Below are 27,853 nucleotides of genomic sequence, written 5' to 3' on the forward strand. Positions count from 1 at the left end.
TGGAAATCAACTTTGCTTCGGTCCTGGTACACGCCCCCCAACCTCCAAGGTGCCACATTTCCCATGAGGCAGCACTGCAATTTTGCTCCATTTGCTTGTGGTACTCCTTCCGCTTCCAGTGCTGCCGAGAGGGAAATGCGGTTGTTTCCTTTTCTTTTTAATGAAAAAAAGTTGTTTATTCTAAATTACATTTTCACAAATGGTGAAAAAAATGGTAAAAAAGGGAATTAGTGAATTAAACGATGATAGTGTTGCGCCATGGTCTGTTTGCTGCCAGCCGAGCGCAATCCCAAATACGTGATTGGAGAGCGAAGAGGGGAAATGACAGAATACAAAGAAAATGCAGAAATTTGGATGAAGAAATCAAGATTTCGTAAAAGCTGGGCTAAGGTGGAGCACTTCGGGGGGGGGGATTAATATAACCTTATATTCATATATAACGTTTTAACATTGGGCCCATTCACACTGAGGTGGCTGGGAGGGATGACAAGAACGGAGGGGGCAGTTGGAGGTGGCTGGGAAGCAGGAGAAGAATGGAGGAGGCAATCGGAGGTGGCTGGGAGGGATGACAAGAACAGAGGGGGCAATCGGAGGTTGCTGGGAGGGATGACAAGAATGGAGGGGGCAATCGGAGGTGTCTGGGAAGCAGGAGAAGAATGAAGGGGGCAATCAGAGGTGGCTGGGAGGGATGACAAGAACAGAGGAGGCAACTGGAGGTGGCTGGGAGGGATGACAAGAATGGAGGGGGCAATTGGAGGTGTCTGGGAAGCAGGAGAAAAATGGAGGCGGCAATCGGAAGTGGCTAGGAGGGATGACAAGAATGGAGGAGGCAAGCGGAGGTGGCTGGGAGGGATGACAAGAATGGAGGGGGCAATCGGAAGTGGCTGGGAAGCAGGAGAAGAACGGAGGCAGCAATAGGAGGTGGCTGGGAGGGATGACAAAAACGGAGGGGGCAATTGGAGGTGGCTGGGAAGCAGGAGAAGAATGGAGGCGGCAATCGGAGATGGCTGGGAGGGATGACAAGAACGGAGGGGGCAATTGGGAGGCAGCAGAAGAACAGGTGTGTGTGTGTGTGTATGTTTTATATATGTATATGTAATAATAATAATAATAAATTTTATTTCTATTTCCCGCCTCTCCCAATGGATCGAAGCAGGATTACAAGCATAAAACCACAATAACATCTCGATTACAATAAAACATCATCACTTAAAAATACAGTTCAGAACAATAAAAACATCATCTAACATGCAGTTATATATATACGTGTTTGTGTGTGTGTGTATAAATATGTATGTATACTCGAGACCACACATGGCGGGAGTTGTGGGCATTGCTAAATTGTTGAAATACAATAAAAAATAGAATAAAATAGAAGGAAAGAAGAAATGTGAAGCAATCATTCATGTGAGGCTAGCATTCACACGAAACAGGAAGTGGCCCCCTTCTTCACCTTGGAAGCATAATAGTTCTCGATGCGTTCAGAATCCCACTGAGCATGCGCAAGGGTGCCAATTTGAATTGTTGAATCTGCATGGTATGTACTGGTGTGATAATTTATTTTGCACTCGCTCCGCTTTGCCTCAGGAATGACCACAATTTCGCTCTTCACATGTGATAATTAATCACTTGAATTGGCTTGGATTTGAATTGAACCTACTTCCCCTTCCCTTCGGAATGGCTTTGGACTGGAGTTCCAATTTTCACGTGTGATAAGGGCCTTAGATGAATTGATGTACAGGTATACACCATTTAAGTAGATGTGTTCCTGGGCATTACTACTTTAACAGAAAATGTTGGCATGAGAGGCAGAAATAATATGGCACATCTTTTAGCACTTTTATGCGCAAGTGATATAAAACAAAAAAGTCAGGGAAGTATTGCACAAGAAAACAAAAAGATTGGTACTTCCTAGGGACCACTTGAAGGGTTTTTTCAAAATGCATTTCTTTTATCAGCCTCCACTTTTTTATGATTTCCATTTTGGTGACCAAATGTATAGATCTATGGTTTTTAAAATTTTAACATGTATTTAAGAAATGCTGCCAAAATGCTTCCAGTTAGATAGGACAAAAAGGAAAAAAGGAGGCTGGGCAGGTGTAAAAGGGAGCATTGTTAATTGAGCTATCATTGTAAAGGGATTATTTGTTGAAAATCATGCAAAACGCTGAGTTTAGGAAGATTCTTTTTCAAGGAAACATTTTAAGGTAAAATGGAAATATGGCATTAACTCGTTATTTTTTTTAAGTGAGGGGATATATTTTTTTTATCATCATCATTTATACAAAAGTGCTATGTATAGTTACAGTATAAATACCAAGTTGCAGGAACGGTGGTGGTGGTTGAGAAGGGGTAGTGGTATCTTTATGCAACACAGAACCACTTGAATAAATTTTTTTAGCAAAAGCCTGGAGAATAGGGTGTCACTAGAAGAAAAATTTAGGGATTCCCTGCAGGGAAGCCAACATGTGAAAGCATCCCATCTATCTCTTTCCATGAGGCCTTAACTTTCCATCTGTGGAGGCGGGGTTGTTGCTGGGATGTGTTCAAACAAGCAATACTGTTTTTCTGACATTGCTACATGGCAGTGAGAAGAGCCCTGGCCATACATCCCCTGAATAATTTGTTTAGACATAAATACATATAGCATAGATCCTTAAAGCAGTTTTTCAAAATTTGGCCCTCCAGATGCTTTGAAGTTTAACTCCCAGAATCCCTGACTGTTGGCAATGCTGGTTGAGGCTCCTGAAATCATAGCATCTCAGTGTTGGAAAGGATTGCAAGGCTCTCATCCAACTCATGCCATAGCCACTCATCCTGTGAGCTGAAGTCCAAAACATCTGGAGGGGCCAAGGTTCAGAAACTTTGGGTTAGAGGAAACAAGAGGCAAGTACTAATGCAGCGAGTTCTGCTTCTATTAATAGTGCAAGCGGAAGCTTCATGCTCATTTTCCTCCAAGGCTCCATGAGAGATTTTTATTATTAGAGCAACTCAGCCCATGTTAGCTCCAACTACTTCACTGCTAATTTGACCGTTGTCTAGATTGTATGCTCACTGCAAGGAAGCCAACTATCCCAATCCATCGATGAAATGGTTAACTCTTGCATTCATGGCGTGGGTTGATTTGTAACCATGCCAAGCAAATCCTCACAATTATGAGGGATTATTTTAGAGGGTGGTGCCCATGGTATTTGATTGATCAGCGGCAAATGCGCAACTGAGCTAATCTAGTTTTATGAACTGGCCTGTTGCCACAAAGGTTGATAATGAGGCAGCAGGGATGAGCCATTGGAGACATTTTACTAATTAAGTAATCAGGTGTGTTTTGAAACGTTGTTGTTTGTATTGCAAGATAGCTTCCTGCTAGGAAGTGGATTCATTATATGCCTTTATCTGGTTCTCACATTATAAATCCATGCATTATACATTTAACAACACTTAAAACTGTCCTGCACCTTTATAGATTCAGCAGATAAAAACTGAGCTTAACAGTGTGGAAGCTGTCTTGCACACATGCCCATAGTATTATTCTTTTGGGATGTTAGGCAAGAACAAGATCCTTCAGACTTCAGTTGTGAAGCTTGAGCACATTGGTTGAGAATGAAGCTGCTTCTACATTACTAAATTCAGCAGGGCTTGCTTCGAGGCAATTCTGTTCTAAGGTTGGCATTTGCGTTCCAAGGTATACAAAGATAAAAATATAAATGTGGCAGCAGTACATAACCTGAGGATGAATTGCATAATGCAGAAAATACGATTAATAAATGTTTGTAGCCTGTGATGATCATGGGTCATACAGCTGACTTGCTTCCACGTAATGATTACTGTGGTAATTTTGAAAAGATTATCATACCATCCTTTGTACATTTTACTGATGAATTCTATTTATTTTACCTCAGGAGGAATCCTAAATCCTATTTAGCACTGTGAAAATGGCTCTTAACAATCTGACGCTGAAGGCTGCATCACTTTACGATGAATGGATTAAAAATGCTGGTAAGTCTTGATCCCTGGTAATGTCTGTAAATGGTACATTTTCCAGCGATGGAGGTGGAAACATCCTATAACGTGGGTTGATTCCATCTCTTGCTCCGAAATAGGCAGGAAAAACAGACTTGAAGGAGTCACCACCAGAGGGAGCAACCCCCTCCATCCCTCAGTCTTTTTCCTGCCTCGCTCCGAGTAGGCTGTGTTTTTCCTTTTCTCCTCCTTCTTTGTCTTAAAGACTTTAATATTTCTTCTAATATTTCTTCTATTCTTCTTCTATTCATGATCTGTTCTCTCCTGCAAAAAACAGCAATGTTTTTCTTTAGTCTTTCTCTATCCCCTTGCCTCTCTAACGGCTGAAACAAAGCCAGGCAGGGAGAGACAGTTCAGAAGCTGCTGTGCTGTGAGGCAACAAGGCCCAACTCCAGCATTAAAGAAGAACAAGACAGCCCAGCCATGTCTGGCCAAAGGGGCTGAAGGGCCAGAGAGCCCAGGTGTGGCTGGAGGAGGGAGATCCCTCTGTCCTGGACCAGATGCGCTACACTTCAATCTCCAACCCTGGGAAGGCGTCTGTGCAGTGAGATAGACATCCTAAAAGGAATTGGCGCGGTGGAGGAGGGAATATTCCCTGTCCTTAACCAAAAGGCGCCACACCGCAATCACCATCCCCAGAAGGGGTTTGGGCGGTGAGATGGACAACCAGAGAGGCCTTGGTGTGGCCAGAGGAGAGAACCACCTGTCCTTGGCCAGATTGCGCCCACTGCAGACATCAAACCTGGCAAGAGGTTTGGGCAGTGAGAGAGAGAGAGTGGAAGCAGACTTCAAGAGGTGAGTGATTATCCTACTTCTAATCCTATGTTTGTGGGTTAAGAGTTGCCCCAGAAGTTTGTTACTGCCTTCCATTGCCAGTTTTCAAGGAGATTTCATTTACCTCAATAGTGTGATTAGAGAGTTTGTCTCTGGCTTACATTGCCAGTTTTCAAAGAGATTTCAGTTATCTCAGAAATATGGCTGTAGAGTTTGTCTCTGGCTTGCATTGCCAGTTTAAAAGAGACCTCAGTTGCACAGAAGTGCAAATGGAGAGTTTCCCTCCAAAACCAACTGCCTCCTCCTCCTCCTCCTCCTCTCCTTCCTCCATGATCCACTTGGACTGAAGTCATCAGAGAGGGTTAACAAAAGGATTTGCCAGTTACATCATCCCCTAGTTGGATTTTTCAGTCACTCCTTTGGATAAATTTGCCTAAACAATTTATTTATTGTTCTCTCCTTTTTAAAAGAAGAGGCAAAGCTGCAACTTAAGGTGTGGCAGCCATTTTGATTAAAGACACCAAGTCAAGTCAAAAGAAGAAAGGCCTGATGCTTCTGCTCCAGTCTGCCTCTCTTAAAACAAAATATTAACTGGAGTTCATTCCTCAGAAGAGGAATCTGATCTGAAATATATATATATATTTATAAAATTCAAATAAAACTGAAGGCCTTTCAGTGGCTCCTGAAAGCTCCTGAAATCTCTTAGGCTTTGGGGGTCTGATGATCTTTTATTATTGCTATATTTGTTTTTGTGATATTATTGTATAAGACAATATATTACAATTTAATGACACCTCGGTGCAATTAAAGCTGGAAGATCCTGATCTTTCTCAAGGGAAGGATGCTCCTCCCCCTCCAAACCTGGGCCTTCAACACCAGATACTCCATTTTCATACAGATTTTATGAAGGTCCTAAGGCCTCCATAGATTGTTATTGTGAGACCAAATCCAATAGCTCTGTGTGTCTGTCTATAGTTACAGCTCACCTCAATTTGTTATGGGAATCAACAGATCCCACTTGTGATTGCCATAGTTATGATCAATGAAAGTTGTTTCTCCTGTTTTCATTTTTTCTAGACCTATGTGTGGCCTACAGCGCTTGTTAAAAACAAACAAACAAAAAACACTTGAGGTCAAAATAAAGTTCTACCCGAACATTAAAAAATGGTTTAGGATAGTGGCTATTTCAGGAGACACTAGCCTCAATGGGATTTGATATAATCCAAGACCACAACTGGTTTAGTTCCAATACAACAACAGATTTGATCAAATAAATTGACACATAGATGTCCATTACAAACAAAATCTGACATTTCCACCTCTTACTGGAGACAAATTGTTTACAATAAAGTCTCTTGGCAACAAGAGACAACAAAACGACCGTACCATCTTTTATTTAAAAAAAAAAAAAAAAAGGTTCTTTCCTATAATACATTCCTCAAATAAATAATAAAAACAAGGCCCTGACTTTCCTATATTGTCTAAATATGATAATAGAGAGCCTTTAGAGATCAAGATCACTCCATCTTCTGACTGAGCATTTTGCAGTGTTACTACACAATGGTTAAGATTTTTAAATAACATTTTTGAGGCCGCCCCTCCACTCCAATTAGTCTACAAGAAATGGTCTTGATTTGCCATAGGCAAAGGTGACTTTTCTTAGACCAGGGCCTTCAATCCTAGAGACACTCTTCAGAGCTGTCTTCACAAACATATCAGTTAAGAGTGGATAAACCTGCCACATTACACCTAAATTCTGTGTCTGTTAATAAGCCTTTTCATTTACCTTGACAGGTAATGACAAAACTACAATTCTAACCAATAGATGACTCATTTTAAGCCCTGGGTTTCTCCCATTTATACTCAAGCTTTACGAGACACACATTCCCTCTCTCTTTCACACACATACATATACAATATACCTTTATATATACATACACTAATGAAATGTCAGATAAACGATCATAAACAACATCTTCCTTGGCAATTAGGGCTGCTTCAACTATGTCATTTTCTCAAGGGCTGACCTTATGTGGGCTAAAGATTTTATGAGATCCCTCATAATCAGATAAACATAAAATTATATCAAGACAATCTACAAAATACTCAGAATGGCTGCTTTCTCAGCTGATGCCAGGCCAGATGTAATACAATTTGACAAAAGGCCACAGGCAGCCTCTATATAGGTCAAGAGGCAGATTTTAAATAAAATCAAACAAATAAACAAAACCGCGGTCATGTGGATGCCTAAACAAAATTTGATAATTGATTGGTGATATACTCTTTCAACAATCACTGGATTCAATATTGATAAAAAAATTAATGAAAAGGGAAAATCATTTGCTTTTTCACATAATAATAAAAAATGAGGTCCCTTCATCAGGGACAATCCTCCTTTTCCCCCCATAGATACTTATTTTACAAGAGACAATAGGTTTGGCAGACAGTAGTCTGAGCTTAGTTACCAACCTTACCATCTGTCCCAGGAACTGCTTCACCTGAACCTACAACAACAATGTTCAGTGACAATTCTTGTCAAACAATGACACAAATAGCCCCAGTCCTGGCTGACTGGTGCTAAAAGATAAGAGGAAGACTGCAGTCTTTCTTTCATCTTTCATAACAAATTCATCCAGACCTATGGGTCCTCCCAACTCTAAAAATTTTGCTCACATATACATATACCATTCTCATCACTATTTCATTGCTTCCTCAAGATACAGGAAAGCAAAGAGTCATTGGCTGATACCAAAAGCCACAAGACATCTGATCAATATTGGGACAATTAAAGAACTATAAAAACAAAGAGGCTTGTTCCAATCTTCTTTAATTCTACATTTAAAACAATCAAAAACAAAATTTAGAGTGTGGTGCTAGACCTAAAAAGGGTCAATTGGTTTATTAAAAACAAACAAACAACAAAAAACAGGGTCAGACTGGAGATTCTCCAGAAAACCCTGGAGGCACTTCAGCTCCATGATTTTGTGTGTCCCTGTTCTTAGTTGTAGTTGTTTCTGTATCCCAATCCACCTACCTTATCACAATTATCTACACACTGCTTACCAGGGAAAGCTTTTTCCATACAAGGCTCTACCATTCAGTCTGTTGTTTTATTCAGTGACACTCATTACACTGATAGGGACACATTAAAACAGTGAGATCTTCATATATACCCATAACTTCACAATGTCCTGATCAGATCTGTTTCTCTCCCATAAGATGTAACAGATGTCGAGTTGTGCTTTCCTTCCTATCCAGAAAAGGTTTTCTGCTAACTCATAAAAAGGACAACCTAGTTCCATTTCAGAAGCTACAACACTTTGGAGTGGTTGTAGATGCATTGCTGACCAGAGTCTACCTGACCAAACAAAGGGTAAGATCCATGAACAACATCTTCAAGCAGGTAGGTTGTTCTCAGTTATCTGACCTAGTGTTACTGGCGCACCTACAGTGCCTGATCTGCTTCAATTAATAGTTTGTCATAAACACGAGGAGCCTAGAGTGGTTCCTCTAGCTATTTCAACAATAAATGGCACAGATAAATCACTTGTTCTGACATATACCAAATAAGTTCAAATCCCTTTGAACGGTGGTTGTGCTGCCAATCGAAAAGGATTGTCTGATTTGGCCCCTGATGGAGTTCCAAATAATGATAGATGCCAGCTTAGGGCAATACAAATCATTTTGTTACTCCCAATAAGCAAAATGAATACGACCAACAATCTCTAATCCACAATATAAATTGGCTTCAATTAAAACCAATAGTGTTTGTTTTCAACCACAACTACTAACAGCTCAATTCTGATTCAAATTGACAAGTTTATATTAAGGGTTCATATACACCAAATGACTGACCCAATCCAGGTCATTGATGACAAAATCAACATTTCTAATAACTTGAATCAAAAAGTGATTTCAACATCTTTTTGTCACAATTAAATTGTGGCTTGTCTTGGATGCATTTTAACATGCCACAAGAAGATTGAGATATCTCTGTTGTGATCAGTTGCTGATCACTCCATTTACAGTGCATCTACTTCCTCTGCACTACCAACAATTACATCCATCTAAGATAAATGTAGGACATGACATGGCCTTCATCTTCCACATTTACATGCCACCTCTGTTGAGTTGATTTGAATCAAGAAGAGGCTTCCTTTGGAAGACACATCTGGTGGTTCTCACATAAGTGATATGCTTCAGTTCACCCACCCATTAGTTTGGGGAGCTTTGGTAAGTCCCACGTTATAGGATGTTTCCACCTCCATCGCTGGAAAAAGGAACATTGGGTCTTACCTGTGAGATGTTCGTTTTCAGCGATGTAGGTGGAAATATCCTCCCCACCCAGAACTGAGGAGGCTGTTTTCCCTTGACTTTGCAAGGGTGGTTGTTAGTTAGTTATTTTTAGTTTGATTTTATGATAGTTTCCATTGATAATACTTAGATTTGCATTAAATGCTCTCTGAGTTTGTTTTCTATCCTCGGCTGTAATATTGACTGAGGGATGGAGGGGGTTGCTCCCTCTGGTGGTGACTCCTTCAAGTCTGTTTTTCCTGCCTATTTCGGAGCAAGAGATGGAATCAACCCACGTTATAGGATATTTCCACCTACATCGCTGAAAACGAACATCTCACAGGTAAGACCCAATGTTCCTTTCTTTCCCTGAATCCAGAAGTGCATTAAAATACCTACATAAAATTGAACTGTATATTTTTGCATTGTGGCTGAGCTGAGGACACTCTAGTTGGTTCTGACTCTTGTAGGGGAAGAAGATAACATTTCATGGGTGGAAACCATTGGGTTGATGCTGGGGGGGGGGGGGAGTGTGAAACACAAGATGAATAGTAGGCTGCCTTAAACTTTTATGTTGTAATGAATTGCATCTAAATAAGTTGGTGTGAATACCTTCTAGTACATCCTGAGTAGCAAAACATGTCTTTTTGGTTTATGTCTTGCACAACTTGTCATGTACATCTGTATATAAACAAAGGGTATAATGTAAGATGTTTGATACATTCATCTATAAGACTGCATTGCTAACAAAGTTTGAAAACTAGCAAACTAGCCTGTTTATGTTGCAATTTTTCAGGAGATGTATCAAAGAAGATGCGTGTCATGAAATATGTTTCAACACAGTTTCTATGTCCATATGTCAATTCAGCATAATATATTCAAATCATGGAGCTTGGGTTATGGGTACTGAATTGTAATGTTTGACGGAGGAATAGACTGCCTGATAGAGTGGTGGACTCAAACTTCTTTGTGGGACTTTAAACAGAGGTTGGAGGAGAATTTTTCAGGTGCTTCCATTGTGCTGTGTATTCCTGCACAGTAGAGGATTTGACTAGATGTCCCTTGTGACCCCTTCCAACTTGTAAAACTCTATGATTTTATTATTGTTATTATTATTTTGGCCTTTTGACCCCTCTGTGTGGCCCCTGGGAGGTTGCTTGGATAAAACAGTAGTCCCTGGATCCACTGCAATTGCTTTGCCAATTTAGACCACAGTGTTTAATCCACTACTGCTCAAAAAAGAGTCTTCTTGGCAAGCCTGCAGCTGAGAGCTATGGATGATATTTCTGCATACACACCTACATCCCTCCAATTTTGGACTGAAACTGGAAGCATCTTTGGAAAGGAAAGAAGATAATCTTTCCCCTTTCAGGCATATTGCCCCCAGTCCTCACAACAACTGCCCCAATTTAGGTCTCAGTGGATTTTGTACAATGCTCCAACTGACATTTGCCTTTGTAGATACATTTTTTTACAAATAGATATCTTCACATCTGATGCATTGCATTGCATTGATTCTTCCTCCCCACAGCAATAGCTGCTATCTAATATGGGACCCAATGCAAAAGATGCAGGTTTTTATTTGCTGCTACAAAGCCATTGCCTCAAAACACCTCTATGTGCTGGGTATGTACATGGCAATGCTCTTAAAAGAGTTTAGAGCAGCTGCTAACCCCACAGCCACTGCGTCAAAACATCTCTCTGTGCTGGGTGTGTACGGCTGTGATCCTGAAAGAGCTTAGAGTGTGAGACTTACTGGCTAATTACTAATGAGAGAGCACACAGCAGAGGCCTCTTGAAACTGTTCTGCTTTGCAATATAGGACTGAATGTTCCTGCTCACAAAGCCTTTCTCTTCATGGAGGGGAGGGGGCACCATAACATTTCAGAGAAAGGGGATTTTGTCTAACCTTGTGTTTGGTGTACTAATTTGTTTTGTGCATGGAAGGGGTGTGTTGCTGGGCATTATAGGAACTGTAGTCCAAAAAGTAACTTTTCAAATATTGGTGGGGTTGCAGAGAGGGAGAAAGAAAACATTTTTTCCATGCATTCTTAAATGATGTCTGCACTGGTTTTCCTGAAAGTGTGAATCTGTTGGAGGTTTGGTGAAGGCTCTGAGATTAATTGGGCCTATCAAGAAATGAGAAAGAGAGTTAGATCCAGACATAAGGATCCATCTCCCTTATGGCAAAAGAACGGACAGGCAAGCTGACAATAGTTTTGGGCTGCATCTGCACTGCAGAAATAATGTAGTTTGACACCACTTTAACTGCCATGGCTCAATGCAGTGGAATTCTGGAATTTGTAGTTTTGTGAGATATTTAGTCTTCACTGTCAGAGAGCTCTGGTGCCACAACAAACTACAAATCCCAGGATTCCATAATATTGAGCCATGGCAATTAAAGCAATGTCAAATGGCATTATTACTGCAGTGCATATATAGTTTTGGAAACAGATCCTAGTAAGATAGTTGGCATTGAACAGCTTTTCCCTTGTCTAATGCCCTCTACATGCTTTCGGCCTTCAGTTCCCATCAACCTCAGACATCATACCCAATGAACAAGAAATGCAGGGGGTTGTAGCCCAAAATATCAGGAAGGCACCAGGCTGGGGACAGATGTTATAAATCCTCTTAACTGTAAGTGACCATATAAAGTTTTGAGGCTAGCAGAAATGGCTTTATTGGCAAAATAATTCCATAAAAGCATGGTGTTGCCATTTCAGATTGTAAATGGACTTGGGGAGATTTCAGATTGGAAATGGACTGGATTCAAATCTCCCACTTAGCCATGAAGTTTACTGTGTGATCTTGGGTTAGTTATTCTGTTTCTTGGCCTGACACACATGATTGTTGTGAGGATAAAAATGGGGAGTTCCCTGGAAGAAAGTTATTAAATCAATATAATGAATTATAATAATTGTAAATCCACAATATGTTTCAAAACTTCATAGCTTCTATTGATAGACTTCATGAAAATAAGACATAAAGTGGGAATGTCATCTGAAAGATATTTCAATATTGTGAAATTATGGGTTTTGCTGTTTTTATCAATGCATGATGATTTTGCAACCTGCAAAAGAAGCTGAGATAAGCAATTAATATATCTGTAGAATCAGCAGGTGATGTGCAGCCCATTTTATTAAAAACAAAACAAATGTTTTTTGATGTGTGGTTCAGAACTTGAAAGCCCTAACAGACTTCTTTTCAATTTCTTTTCCAGATCCACGAGTCGATGGCTACCCGCTCATGTCTTCACCTTTGCCACAGACACTTATTATCGGAGCATATATCTATTTTGTCACAAATCTTGGACCAAAGTTCATGGAGAACAGAAAGCCTTTTGATTTGAGGCAAATAATGGTTTTTTACAACTTTGGTGTAGTGGCTCTTTCAATTTATATGACTTATGAAGTAAGTACTGTTGGAAGTAGACTAGAAACTCATTCAGCTGCTTAGCTGTGTATACATTTCTTTCTCTTTTTCTCCATCACCATCCCAGTGCATGAGTATAGAAACATTTTCTTGAAATCTGGGGTTTAAGTGGCTTTGTGAACAGTTTCTTAAAGCCTTCTAGAGATAACGGTATTCTCTTTTCCCTGTTGGACTGCAGGAGTGGGGAACCTTTGCCTGTGCAGATGTTTTGGACTACAGCTCCCACATCCTTTATCATTTGCCATGCTAGTTGGGGCTTCTGGTGTTCAAAACATCTGAAAAGCCAAAAGTTACATATTCTCATTACAGAACTGCCTTGCTGTGGGACTTTCTTTCAAAGCCCAGGCCTGCAGTAAATGCTTCCCAAATTTGCCATGAGGAATCCTCTCCTCTCTAGGTCTCTGACCCCAGTTTGGTGTACAGGTTTACAATCCTCCTTGCCTCCAGTATTCATGTATGTGCTCTGGCAATGTTAATGCTACATCAAAGGTGGGGAACCTCTTTGAGTTCAAGGGCCAAATTCAGCTCCAAAGAAATGTTGGGCAGCCACATTCCAATGGTGGATGGCAGCAGAGGTAAAAGGGTAGGACCCAAAATACCAACATATTCTATCTGAACAGTTAAGGTCCCTTTCACACTACACAATTGCAGTGTTATGAATCCATTTTAATTGTTATGGCTGCATCCTAAGGAACCCTGAGCTTTGTAGTTTCATGAGGCACTGAAGCTCTCTAGCTGAGAATTTGTCAGTGCTTCTCCTGTATTCCATAGGTTTGAACTTTGGCAATTAAAGTGAAATCATAGCACTATAATCATGTAGTATGGAAGGGTCTTAAGACTTAATAGTGGTATTTCAGTCTTTTAATATGTGGAAAAAATATACAAAAACTGGTGAACTGCTAAACAATTGTGTCATGGAGAAAGGGACATGACTTTCCAGGGAAACCCAAAAGGTTTGATTTGGCCCTGGAGCCTGGGATTTCCCAGTCTAGTGCTACATGCAATTATATTTGTAACAACAAAATGGTAAACAGCAAAATTGTTGGCATGGCATGGCATGGCCCTGGGTTCTCTAACTAGGGGGGTGTTCCCACTTGGCAGATAAAACGGAATATATTGGCACGATTCTGATTCTGATTATGTTCCGGGAATAATTCGAATTTTTTCCATCGTTTCCATTACGAAAAGGGCCAAATTACCTCGATTCATTTAGACCCTGTTTTCGTTCCCATTTATTTTAAATCGCCTTATTTTAAAGCGGATTAATTTGCTCCCCGTTCCCATTTGTGTCTGCAAGCTGTCAATCAAGCGTGTAGGCTTCAGATGTCACAAGTCTTGGGTTTGGTTTTTTTTGGTGGGGCAGCCAATGAAAATCGGCTGCATCCAAGACTCTTCTGTTGTGTCTCCCCATCTGAGGCTCTTTTGTGTCTCCCCATATTAACTGCCATAATTCAGTGCTAGGGAATCCTGGGAATGGTAGTTTATTATGGCACCAGCACTCTCTGGCAGAGAAGGATAAATGTCTCATAAACACAACAGTTCCCATAATTCCTTAGTACTGAGCCAGGGCAGATTAAGGGGTCTCAAACTGTATTATTTCTACAGTGGGTTTTGAACTACAGATGAGTTTTTTTCATGAATTAAAAAAGTTGTCACTTTATAATTTACACTCTCTCTCTCTCTCTCTCTCTCTCTCTCTCTCCACACACACACACACACACACACACACAAATGTAAAACCTTGGTGTGTTACAAACGGCCCTCAAGGGGCCGTTTTCCCACCGCCGCCATTCGCTGCGTAGGGAAGCCCCAGCGGCCAGACCACGAGGCTTCCCCGCACAGCAAAAAAGGAGCGCCAAAATGGCACTCCTTTTCGGAACACGGAACTGGTGCCGCGAGGGGCGGAGCGCGCCCTCGCGGCTTCACTTCCGCCACGACACGTCTGGACGCACAGCGTCCAAGACATCAAAATGGCAGCGCCCATGTGGATGGGTGCCACTATAAAGTCCACGCTCCGCACGTACTGGGAGGAAGGGCCGTCAGGAAGGTAAGAACCTTACTAACCCTAATACGTCCCTTCCTAACCCTAGTACGCGCAGAGCGCGTACTTTATGACTGTTTATAACCCGCCCTACTGTTTTAGTGGAGAGAGACTCTGCATCCAAAGTCCAGGGTTGGAATACACACACACACACACACACACACACACACACACACACGGATATAAAACCTACTGTTTCAGTGGAGAGAGACTGCATCCAAAGCCCAGAGTTGGAAATACACCCACACAAATATAAACCTACTGTTTCAGTGGAGAGAGATTCTGCATTCAAAGCCCAGGCTTGGCAAATCGGATCAAGGGGGAAAGGCAGTGGGCTTCAGTGGGGAAAGACTCTTTGGGGAAGAGAGAAGAGAATGCTCGATCCCCCCCCCCCTCAGATCTCTGGGTGTCCAGGCTCTCCTGTGTCTTCCCATAGTTCCTCTGGGAAAGAGAGAAGGAGCCTCCATTCCCCCAAATTCCTTTGCCTCCCCCATTGCTCCCTGGGCTGTCTGGGGGGCGATCAAGCAGGCATGTCCTGCAAAGCCCATCTGCTCAGGGGCTCAGGCAGAGGCAAAAGAAGAAAAAAGAATAGTTAAAAATGGTGTTCAATGGCTCTCCTCACACATCGGAGGGGAGGTTGCAATCCACCGGGGTAAAGGCTATGCGGATGGAAGAAAATGGTGCTGGCGATGCAGAAAGAGAACAAAAAGGGTGACACCATCAGGCCAGCCCCTTGAGCACTGCTCCTCCCATCTCCAGGTTCCTGAATCAGACACCCTTGTCGTTCCCATTCGGATACCACGAATCGGACCCCGGGAGCAAAAAGAATCCGCTTTAAAATCTACTGTTTTTTTAAAGCGGTTTATAGGCATACAATCCTGATTATACAATAAAACCCGAATCAGTTTTGAAACTGAATGGGAACGATTCCGGGGCAGTGGGGATCAGATTCGAGGTTAAATGAGAACGATGCCCCCTTAATTCGCATCCTAATCCACGTTTTAGGCCAGTGGGAATGCCACCTAGGTGTTTTGAAGGTCCTCTTAGATGATAAATATACCTTCTGCAGTATTTATCAGTAGGGGAAAAAGATGAGACCTGAGTATGTACATGCACAATTCACAACATGATGATACAAATCATTGGAAAAGTGAACAAAATAACTAGGAGGGATCCCACCATCTCCTGGTACTGCTTTGCCTATTTCTGCACTTTTTTCAGGAGCACAGAGTTAGAGTACAGTGCAAAGACCCACTCTGGATCTCTCCCAATTAAACTTCCAATATGGAGATACTTCCATCTTCATACATCCATACACAGGATGTAATACGTAGAAGGTATATTTATGTATGATACTTACACTCTGAAATTGTTTAAAAGAAAGCATAGCTTCCTAGCCATCACTACTATGTTACACCATCGTTTCATTTGGCTCATTAAAGCCTACACCACGTGTGGCAGCTATGAAGGTTCAAGAGGCTATTTCTCAGCATTTCCAACTTCTCAAAAACACTTTGAGAAGATACAAACACAAAAATATTGTTTGTATCTAAACAAGGTTGCGGAGAGATTACCTTGCTTTAGCTAGAAATAGTATCCCTGTAGGTTTCCAGAGCTGCAATCCTCTTTTTAAGGGGAGTTTTGGGGCCTTGAAAATAATGCTGGCGGGCCATATGCAGCCTGCGAACAACACAATTCTCACCTTTGCTCAAAACTGTCTTACAATAGCTCTTTGAGTTTTACATTCTTTCCCAGTCCTATTTGGAGCAGTCAGGAAATGAATTTGAGCTCTTTTGAATGCAGAAATAGTGTTCTGTCACCAAGCTATGACAGTGGAACCTCCCTTCTGTAATTTAATTTTGTTGTTTGTGGACAGTTTAAAGAAAGATAAAACCCTGATAAGCCCCTGATCTTTGGATTCTCTTTTATTTATTATTTTGTACTTAGTCTATCTTAAAGATTGTTTTCTTTTGGGATGCTCTGAATAATGTCCCTTATATCATTTTTGGCAATCTTCTATGAGTTTTCTTTAATGCCTTCTTTCAATAAGTCTTGCAACAGCCTGCAAGTGTTACAGGTTACAAAAACCGATGAAAGCCTTCTTAATTAACACTTGTACTCCTTTTTGATAATGTGTGTTACAGACTAGGGGAAAGAAAAATAGCCTCATTTCCCATGTATACCTTCCTTGTTTAATTGCTTGGAAGTAATTTCTGTGTTGTCATGCCAAGAAGGCTATTTACAAGCTTATAATTACAAGAAGATTCATCTAGAAAGGACAGTGGTCTTTGATTTAGGTATATGGAATTACATCCTTATTGCATATTAAGTAGTCCCTTTTTTCTAAAAACACACATGTAGCTAAAGGTTTCAGTATGACCACTACCAATTACACAAATTGGATAAAGAGACAGATAGTGTGGCTTCCAAATTGTCTGTTCAGGCCTACATTGTTGAAGAATTTGGATTCCAGCCTGGTTTTTAGAGAGTTTCTCAAAGCAGAAAAAATCCCTGTCAGGATAGAAAATGATTTGAACATCCATGCCTAGTAACTGCAAGCAAGTATTAAAAGTTTCAGTAGTGACATATTTTCAACTCCAGCATTAGTCACATTAAACCCAGTAAAGACACAGAGCACAACAGGACAACCGCTGAGGAGCAGGGGCCATTCCCACTGCCCTTGTTGCATTTTGACATCCTAAAAGTTATATAACATCACTTCTGGCTGCAATTTGGACTTTCATCATTTTTTGTTTGTTTTGGGGGGAACTGGGTGGGAAGAAAACTGCCACATTTGCAGCTTGTTTGGCATGCATTTAAGTGGTTTTGAGGCATAAAATAAAGAAGTAAACGAAAATGAAAAAAAAGAAAAGAAAATAAATGGGGGGGGGGGTTAGGATCTTTAGGAGGGCTTTATGAACTTCATTTTGGGATTGTAAGGGCTGTGTGGGTCCCATGGGCCTCATTTTGCCCACCCCTGGCAAAGGGCCTTGGTACTCAACACTTGATCCTTCAAGTGTTTTGTGCTTCTGCTTCCAGAGACAATCAGAGTTTCTGGGTGTAGAAGCCTGAAATCTCTAGTGGGCCAAAGGCTAAGAACAAACCCTGAAGTGAAATAGGATTCTACATGTACATAATCCTTCTAATTTTTAGTCGCTGTACTAAGAGGAAAAATAAACCTGTACTCAGCAATAAGGGGCTGGGGCACTATGTTGGCAGAGTGAGAAATCAGACATGGGCACCCTTTGCAAGAGGGCACTGCTTGAAAGATCTTGACTCTCTGGGGGAGATCTCTTCCTGAAGAAGCATGAAAGAATCCTGCTGCTGCATGAGAGGGATCTCTGAAACTGGCCATACAAGTAAAACAGTTTCCTTCGGTATTATTTGGGGTTGTAGCTGTGACTGAAGGGAACCCAATATTTCTTGTATCTCTAGTATACTTTTGCCAGCTTGGTACTCTCCTGTTTCCTGTCATAAAGACCTAATTCTAATGTTGCAAGGAAGCTGTAGTGGCAGCATGACTGAGTTGTCTTCTCTTCCCTCATCAGCCCTTGACGTTCCTTGTCAGCCATGTCTGAAGGGTTTCTTAACCCTCTATACCAGTTCTAGGGCTGCATGGATCAATTGTAGTAGGCCCAAGAGACAGCCTCCTCTTTATTCCTTTGATCAAGAGTTCTTAACCTAAAGTGGATGGATGGGCATCTATGAATTGGGTGCAAAATGATGTTTTCGTTGACTTTCACCGGTTACTTTAAATTTCTCTCATAACACTGAATTTTAATAAAAATTTTTCAGTGTTAATTGTAATTTTTTAATTCTGGACAAGCCTATGTGGAGGAAATTGGTTTCCAATGCACTAAAGTGTATGTAACATTGTGCATATATACATTTCAGTTTCTTTCTCTGAGGAAGTTGTCTGTAGCTTTCATATGATTCAATCAATCAGTAGTTTATTTGGTCACTGACCAGTATAAAATATAATAAAAATATAAATACTGAGATAATAGTATGACCAAAACAGTACAATTATTGGAACAAAAGTCAGAAGGGCAAAATCCGATCAAAGTTTTCATATGATTCTCACAGGGGTGCATCACCCAGGATCCATGGCTGCTGGAGAAAGTGTGATCCAGTGACTAATGACTAACTGTAGACCCTTCTTGCTCTGATGTGTGTACTTATGTAAACTTGATTTCTTTTTAAATCATTCACCTCACTCATCTTTCTTCTTGCAGTTTCTCATGTCTGGCTGGGCTACAGGCTATTCATTTCGTTGTGATATAGTTGATTACTCCCGGTCACCAATGGCTCTTCGAGTAAGTAATGCAATGAATTTGTTGTGGTACATTAAACTCCAGCAATGTGTGTGGAAATTCTACCATACTAGCTACTCCACGGGTAAGCCCTCAAATGGCTCCATGCCTCCACCCGACAAAATGGGAAGGGGAACCTTTTATTTCCAAATGGCTGATAACAGCACCCAAGCTTTGTGGTGTGTGTGTGTGTTGCTATTGGTCATTACATCATGCTGTAGGGCTCCTTCCTTTTTTTTATAGGCCTCTGTAGGGACTAACAGCTTACTGTTAGTGTTTACAGACCTATGAAAGGTGAAAGATAGGTAGAAAACATCTGAAAACATGGCAAAGTAGTTAGTAGCACTGTTCAAAACCTTGTCACAGTGCTGTTGGCCATTTTAGGGAGAAACAGAGCCCCCAAAGGCATGATGATTTAACCTTCCAGGGTCCCACCATAGTAACTCAGGCCTTCACTGAAAAGTGTATGTGTGTTGTATATTATATGTATAAATGGACATTTGACTATGAACATCTGAACTATGACAAGCATGGATGTCACTCTAGAGACCCTTTACATAAATGGACAAAAGCTTTGATTTTCCGTTACACCACAAGTTATATTGTAAACTCAGGAATTGTTTTTTTAAAAGCTGCTTGTAAAACATTGTGCTGCTGTTTAGAAAGCAAATATAAGCCCCCCTTTCCATTTCCTTTTGGGTGCTTTGCATATTGTATTTCATCCAGTCTAGTGATAGGCTTTTAAGCTCTTCTGCAGGTACTGCAGCTTGGAAGTCTTCATGAGGTTTAACAAAATTGAGGTTTTTTCCCCCCTTTGAAATGTGTATATTTTATTTTGAATTAATATTTGTGTTCTCTGCAGATGGTCCGTGCCTGCTGGCTGTATTATTTTTCCAAATTTATTGAATTGCTAGACACAGTAAGTATCAATAGAATTAAATTTAACAGAATTAAATATGAAATATAATATAGAAGAACAAACATAATAGTATAATTCATACCTTTCTCTCTTCCCCACCCCCTTTGTGTGCTTGTGTGTGTGTGTGTGTGTGTGTGTGTGAATGTGTATGTATGTGTGTCTACACATAAACATATACATTCTTCATCTGAAAATAAAGGTTGTATTAAATTCACATGGTGTTACCTGTGTATTAAATTCACATGGTGTTACCTGTTGGAGAACTCCGGATGCTTTTACTTTAATATTTTCTTTTTCTCATTGACAACAGCAGTGTAACATGTAAGTGATAAGATTTGCCTACTAATTATATATGTGTGTTGTTTGCCTTTGAGTCATTTCCAACTTATGGTATCATAGGGCTTTCTTGGCAAGTTTCTTAAGAGGGGGTTTGTCTATGCCTTCCTCTGAGGCTGAGAGAATGTGATTTGCCCAAGGTCACCCAGTGGGTTTTCATGGCTGAACAGGGATTTGAACCATGCTTGCTAGAGTTACAGTCCAATGCTCAAACCACCACACCAAATATTTATAGAGATAATCATATGTACTTATTTGATCTTTAAGCCTTTCTTAGATCTAATGGATGATTAATCTTTACTGGTGAAATCCAGCAGCCTCTGTCAGTATTCACAGAATGGCTTCCCTTTTCTATCAGAATGGATTCCTTTTCCCAATTCCAGGTCCCATGTGCCCACAGAATATCCTCCAGACAGCTGGAGACCCATGTGAGCAGATTTGAGGGTGGCAAGGTGGGGAAGAGAAAGGTGAAGCTCCTTTAAAAAGAGAAGTCCATTCACATGATGTTGGGTGTAGCCTTGAGAAATCATCAAGGTGTTTAATGAATCAGTGCGTACTTTGTAACATTACACCTAACTTTTTCCTTCAAAATGTATGCCCATAATAAATGAGGAGTGGCCAAGAAGAACAAGATTACAGGCCTGCCTTCTGGGAAAAGCATGTGAATATTTACACCTCTCTTTAATAAGCTGCAAGTGATTATGTGGAAGAAAAAAAGCTTTTATAATTTGTACTCTTTTTCTTGGCTGGTTTGGTAGTGTGTAGGAAAAAATAGATACTCTATGGACACTCAATGATTCTGAAATGTTATTTGCATCATAAAATGTTGTTTTCCTGTTGGGTTGAAATCTACTAAAAGGAGCTTAAAATGTGGAGGTAATTCCACATTAATGATGAAGGAATGGGAAGGCTATTTTCTGGATCAATACCTCTCAATTTATAGTGGAATAATTTGGAGTAATTTGAGAGCCAGCACGGTGTGGTGGTTTGAGCACTGGACGACTACTCTGGGGCCAGGGTTTGACTCCCCATTTAGCCCTGGAAACCCACTGAGTGACCTTGAGCTAGTCATACTCCCTCAGCCTCAAAGGAAGGCAAGGGCTGTCCCTACTCTGAAAAAGTCTGCCAAGAAAACTCCTTGGCAGGTTTTCCTTAAGGTCACCATAAGTCAGAAATGACTTGAAGGCACACAACAACAGTTTGGGGCCCAGTTTAACTGTCAGAGATTATTAAGCAGGAATGTCAAACCTGTGGGTAGTCACTGGAGCACCAGATCCTGTAGTGTTGTTTTAGCCAAGCAGGTGTAATCTTGATTGATGGTTGAAGAGAAAACCACTGTTGGTTTCTTCTGCGCCTTGAAACTTTCTAAAGGAAGAGCATGTATAGTGGTGAGGAACATGTGACTCTTCAGATATTGCTGGACTGCGGCTTGGGCGTCCTAGCTGACCTCACCAGGTTAGTGAGGAATCATGGAAATTGTACTCCAGTAACATCTGAAAGATCCTCAATCCCATCAATTTATCCTCAGTCCTATCAACTAAATCTAATGCAGGATCAGGATATCCTGCAGTTTGTTTTTGGTTGCACCTGCACTGCAGAAATAATCCAGTTTGACACCACTTTAACTGACATGGCTCAATGCTGCCAAATTCTGGGAATTGTAGTTTTTTGTGACACTAGAGCTCTGTGACAGGGAAGGCTAAATGTCTCAGAAAACTACAATTCCCAGAATTCCATAGCATTGAGCCATGGCAGTTAAAGTGGTATCAAACTGGATTATTTCTGCAGTGTGAATGCAGCTTTTGTAGTTTTAAATCAGATCTTTTATTGGTGACCTGTTGCTGGGGGAAAACGTGTATTTATTTATTTATTTTGGTAAGTCTGCCAATATTTCCTAAAAGCAAACCATGATTTAACCATTTTTATATAAGAAACACCATTTTACTACACCATTATATTTAATGGGACTTGTGGATCCACAGATTTTGATATCGATGGGAGCAGGGGGTGCTGGACTCAAACCCCAGCGGATAAAGGTCCTCTACCTTTATAAAGCTCTAAGGTCCACATGGGATTTTCTTTGTTTGAGACCCTGGATTACTGTTGCCAGTTAAAAAATAATATTTTTTTGTTACATAAACATAATACATCTTGATCTAAAGCAGTTTTCCTGTGTTATTGTCTAATGAATGTGACTTGTGAATATCTACTTGTGGAAGTTCATGTGGGTTTTATAGACTCTTAATAGCACATTGCGAGGTCTGTCTTTTTCATAAAATAAAGATATAATGAGCTCTTCATTACATTATATTGCACCATTCATTCCTGTTTGTACAGCATGACTGGCAGTAAGATCTATTTTAATTATTGTAGGTCTTCTTTGTCCTCCGGAAGAAGAATGCTCAAGTTACATTCCTTCATGTCTTTCATCACTCAATTATGCCCTGGACCTGGTGGTTTGGAGTCAAATTTGCTCCAGGTATTCAGCTGTTTATGGGGGCAAACTTCTTTTTGTATTCTTTCCATGCATGTATGCTAACTATTCTACAAAGTCCTATCTACAAAAATTTCACCAGGAAGATTTCTCACAGCACCTTTGTCTTTAAGGTGTTTATCACATTATACTCCTATAGTGCTACTATTCCAATTTGACTGCTCTAGCTGCCTCCTGTTGCATTCTGGGATTTGCAGTTTTAAGGAGGGGTATTTAGAATTCTCAGGCAGTTCTCTGCCTGAGAATGCTAAATACCCCTCCTTAAAACTGCAAATCCCAGAATGCAACAGGAGGCAGCTAGAGCAGTCAAAGTGGAATAGTAGCACTATAAGAGTATAGTGTGATAAACATCATTGTCTTGATAAAGGAAGGATACATTAAATAAATAAAAATAAAACTTTTATTTATATCCCACTTTTTGTAATAAAACAATCAAAGTGGCTTACAACATTAAAACATTCTGAATACAATACAATTATATTACAATTCCCCTCCCCCTTTAAAAAGGATTAAACAAATTACAATTAAAATTGATTTAAAATAACAGCTAAAATCAAATCAATGGTGCACAAATGGTAGGATGGTAGGTAGTAGATGGGATTAATCCTTCTGTAGCTGAGGACCTTATTCAGGAAAGGTCTGCCAGAAGAGATATGTCTTGGTGGCTTTTTAAAAACTGTCTTAAATTGGTAATTTGATGGATCTCATCCGGCAGGCCGTTCCATAAGCTGGGAGTGGTAAAAAATGCATTTTTATTGCCAATTTTTCTTTTAGTGTCAATTTTTCTTTTAAAAAAATGCAAATAATATAAGTAACAACATTATTAAACCTCATTCATTTTGACTATATCCTTTAAAAACATTGGGAATAGTTGTATCTTTCATTTCTCTCCCTTTTTAATGTTGCAGCTAGGGCAAGTATCTGTTGTAGGTATAATTGTATAGTGGTGTCTGGATTCTGATTTTCAAGCAGAATATTATGTAAAATTTGTATTTTCACTGGCCTGAAACCAGTAGTAGCACTCTTGTTTGGCTTTTTAAAATTCTAATGCTAATAACCATTTCTTAATAGACCTTAATAGATTAGAAAGCTGGGTCAAAGCTAACAAAGTGAATTTCAACACAGAGAAATGTAAAGTACTGCACTTAGGGCAGAAAAATGGAATGAACAGATATAGGATGGGTGACATCTGGCTGAACAAGAGGCTACATGTGAAAAAGATCTGGGAGTCCAAGTAGACCACAAGTTGAACATGAGTCAACAGTGCGATGCGGCAGCCAACAAGGCCAATGCGATTTTAGGCTGCATCAAGTATAGTGTTTAGATCAAGGGAAGTAATAGTGCCACTCTACTCAGCTCTGGTCAGGCCCCACCTGGAATATTGTGTCCCATTCTGGGCACCAGAATTCAAAAAGGATGTTGAGAAACTGGAGCATGTCTAAAGGAGGGCGACCAAAATGGTGAAGGGTCTGGAAACCTTGCTCTATGAGCCTTAGGGAGCTGGGGATGTTTAGCCTGGAGAAAAGAAGGTTAAGAGGTGATATGATAGCTCTGTTTAAATATTTGAAGGGATGTCATATTTAGGAGGGAGCAAGCTTATTTTCTGCTGCTCCAGAGACTAGGACCCGGAAAAGGATGCAAGCTCCAGGAAAAGAGATTCCACCTCAGCATTAGGAGGAACTTCCTGACAGTAAGGAAGTTTGACAGTGTTCGATAGTGGAACAAACATCATTGGAGTGTAGTGGAGTCTCCTTCCTTAGAGGTCTTTAAACAGAGGGTGGATGGCCATCTGTTGGGGATGCTTTGATTTAGATTTCCTGCATGGCAGGGGGTTGGACTGGATGGCTCTTGTGGTCTTTTTCAACTCTATGATTCTATAATTCTGTTAGTCCAAATGTTTGTTGTGAATCACTGCTGAAGTTCCTGATGGATTTGCAGTAGGCAGAAGTGGAAGACTTTTGAAGTTAGATGGCCTTGTTTTAATTAGCCTTCTGAAGCTTATTGCTTAATGTAGTTTTTACTGTTTTTTTTAAATTGGATTTTTTTTTAAAAAAAAATCTATGCTTGGCTAATATTTTCATTAGGCTAATCAGAAAAGCAGAAACATGAGTACAAGCTTTCAGGATATCCAGGTCCTTTCAGCAAGCAGACTGTGACTATGAGGATGAAAACATATCTATATGATGTCTTCACATGGAACACATTTTCTGTGCCCTTTGCCTGGCCCAATGAAAGCACTATGGAATTTGGAATTTTTCAAATGGCTTGCACAACTAACTTTGCTTTTGGGGGCAACTTTAGCATTCTCTTGCGATTTCAAACTTCTTCCCTCTTTAAAAGAGCAAAGTTCAAGAATTTTTAAGGTAGAAGCAAATGCAAATAACTGTTCACCTGGGCCAACTCAATTCAAAAGTTAAACTTAATTATTAATTAATATCATACAGTCAGAACTGTAGAAAGTAATTTTACAGGAGTGAGTCTTTCACTGGAAGAAATGTATTGTTTTTCTCCCTAGCTTTGGTAGGCTTCAGACAAAACATGGTGAGCACTTGCTGATAAGCATTTGGTCAAGGAGAGAACTGAAAAAAAGACCATGCAATCTGTTTAGTGCTACATAATCAACCCAGAATTCTGAAATGACAGCATGGGATACCATTTCCTTTTATTTTTCTTCACCGTGTTATTCCTCTGAAGTAAGGAATTGCTTGTGAGAGTTGATGCCAAAATGTGCTCTGAGGAGTGAGTGGGTGTGTAGATGGCAACCTATGATCACACATGGAATTGGGATGGAGTAGGAGGAGAGACTGTGAGACCCAGTTGCTGTGTAAGCAGGATTTTCTACTTGAGCAATATGGATAACCGGTTAGACTAGCTCCATTCAATTCTTCAAGCACATTTGCTTATCATATTGCGTGGGACTTGATTTTTGTCTTAATTTAGATTGTGATACTGGTCTCTGATTTTTTAAAAAATATTTAATTAAAATTTGTTCTGCATGTTGAGTGAGGAAAAGCTAAATTCCTGATACTGAATTTTGGGTGTGCTGAATTTAGCTTTTGATATGCTGTAAGGCCAAGTCAAGCAATTATTTCAGAAGACATGAAAGCTTTCAAGTCCTTAAGTCCAATAAATTTACAGTGTAGTTTTACGGGGTTATCCAAACATTCTGCTGTTGTGCCACACCCACAGTTTCACCATAGTGGAACATATAGTCTCTGCTGCACAAATTATTGGTCTCAAAAGTGGGCTCTGCAACAATGGAAGTGTTCTCTAATTATACTGTTGTCATTAAATAATGGTTATGTGGCAACTCACTCTGATCTAGTTGTACTTCTGTAATATAGAGCATGCCTGAAGCTTGGTCAGTTATCCAATAAGTACTTAACTTGGATTCATGTCAACTCTGGACATATAGAATTCTAAGTTTCATTGCTATTTTTCTGACACCTTTGCAGGTTTTTAGTTTCATATCTAAATGTATGAAACTGTTCCCCCTCGAAAAATATAAAAACCAGAAATAAATGTATTATTTAGTTCAGTGATGGTGAACCTTTTAGAGACTGAGTTCCCAAACTCGGTGGTGTTCTCGCGCTGGGTGTCACTCGGTCCTGGGGGCATGGGACTTCCAGGGGGTGGCAGACTTCCGGGGGCGAGACTTGAGGGGGGCGGGACTTCTGGGGAGAAAAACCAAGGCACACTCTCTCCGCCTCAGGCTAGCAATAGCAACCCACCCTCTGACGAAACTTGCCAAAACGTCTCCATGATAGTTTCTCCTTAGATCTCCTGTGTGTGTGTGTGTGTGTGTGTGTGTGTGTGTGTGTGTGTGTGTAAGTGGTACGCTCTGGGTAACGTTATTAGTGGTAGCGATCTGCAATCCCATTTCGTAATGCATTCTCCACTGACTGCATTGCCTAGAGTACATTGCAAAATGGGAGTGAGGATCACTACCACTGACTGCATTACCCAGAGCGCACCCACTTCCATACACACACAAAAAAGGACCTGCATTCTTAGGCTTCCCTCTACTGCACCGGGGTTTTATCCTTGGCCATGTGCCCTCAGAGATGGCTTTGCATGCCAGAGAGAGCACACATACATTGGCTCGCCACCACAGATCTAGTTAAATATCAACAGTATAGCCACATTTGGACAATCATTTATTGGTGCAATATACCAAGATATGAATGAACTTTCTGCTTCTGTGTATATAGCCCATTGAACATTCAGAAGCACAAGGCTTGATCAATCAAATTATCAAGCCTTTAATTAGCCATACTTTCCATGTTCACATAAACCAGAAAGTTAGATGCTTGCAGGTTCAGTTGTTTGAGCTGTGAAGGGACTACTTGCAAACATAAAAGGCTTGTTTACATCTCTGTTTATTAAGCCGAGAAGTGATAGTCTAAACTTAATGGCTGCACCAAGTTAACTTTTTTCCTTTCACTGATAATGCCAATCTATCCGGGCATGCATGTGCACGTATTTTATAATTATTTATATGCCCTTCTTTATCTTTAGATATAAGGGAAGTGTACAATTAAATCACCTAATTTAAATTGTGTCCGGAAATTAGAAGTGCTGAGTGCTTTGAAATTTCTGACTCCAAAGGTTAGCATAAACAAGGTTGGGCAACAGTTAGATCTGGGTTTAATTTGACTTGAACATGAGTTGCCAGTGGGGAGAGACTGGAAACTAAAGAATTATTTAAAAACAGAATGCCAAAAATGTAAGTGGTCTGAAAATCAATATAAATAAGCTTGAACCTATTCGAAGTCCTATGTCAAAATGTTAAAAAAAAAAAAAGTAAGGTGTTCACAATTGAAATAATATCAGAATGACAATACTCTAAAAACAGGGAGAGACCTGCCAAATCTTGATAAAGATTTATAGTGTCTGTAAATGTATACATTATATTGATTACCTACAGTTCAATATGCACAGTTGTGGTCGCTGGACTTCAGATATAATTCCTAATCTAGCCCTTTGTGCTATCCTTCCCTTCCCTCCCATTATTATGCTCCTCCCAGTCCTAGCTGTTTTTGTTTTGTTTTGTTTGTATTATGCACACAAATGGGGGTTATCGTATTAGACTAGGACTCAGGAAACCCCAGTTCAAGTATTCATTAGGCTATGAAATTCAATGGGTAACCTTGGGCAAATCACTGTCTCTCAGACTTATTGGTGTTGAGGGTTATTGTGAAGACAAATTGCTTCCTTTATCTCCTTGGATG

The 27,853-nt window shown here is 40.3% G+C and overlaps 1 protein-coding gene across 1 annotated transcript in view; it reads left to right on the top strand.

Moving 5' to 3' along the window:
• The window catches only part of LOC149324009 (very long chain fatty acid elongase 7-like), a 75,731-nt gene that overhangs the window by 42,406 nt on the left and 5,472 nt on the right, over positions 1-27,853 (top strand). The window contains exons 2-6 of the mRNA XM_089513157.1: positions 3,900-3,996; positions 12,308-12,498; positions 18,796-18,876; positions 19,736-19,792; positions 22,502-22,607. Of these exons, the coding sequence (XP_089369283.1) occupies positions 3,933-3,996; positions 12,308-12,498; positions 18,796-18,876; positions 19,736-19,792; positions 22,502-22,607 (499 nt within the window). The 5' untranslated portion in view covers positions 3,900-3,932. The remainder of the gene's footprint in view (positions 1-3,899; positions 3,997-12,307; positions 12,499-18,795; positions 18,877-19,735; positions 19,793-22,501; positions 22,608-27,853) is intronic.

This window comes from Sceloporus occidentalis, unplaced genomic scaffold (assembly GCF_023333645.1).
Source record: "Sceloporus occidentalis isolate IW3139 unplaced genomic scaffold, rSceOcc1.0.p SCAF_1, whole genome shotgun sequence".
In the NCBI taxonomy this organism is placed as follows: domain Eukaryota; kingdom Metazoa; phylum Chordata; class Lepidosauria; order Squamata; family Phrynosomatidae; genus Sceloporus; species Sceloporus occidentalis.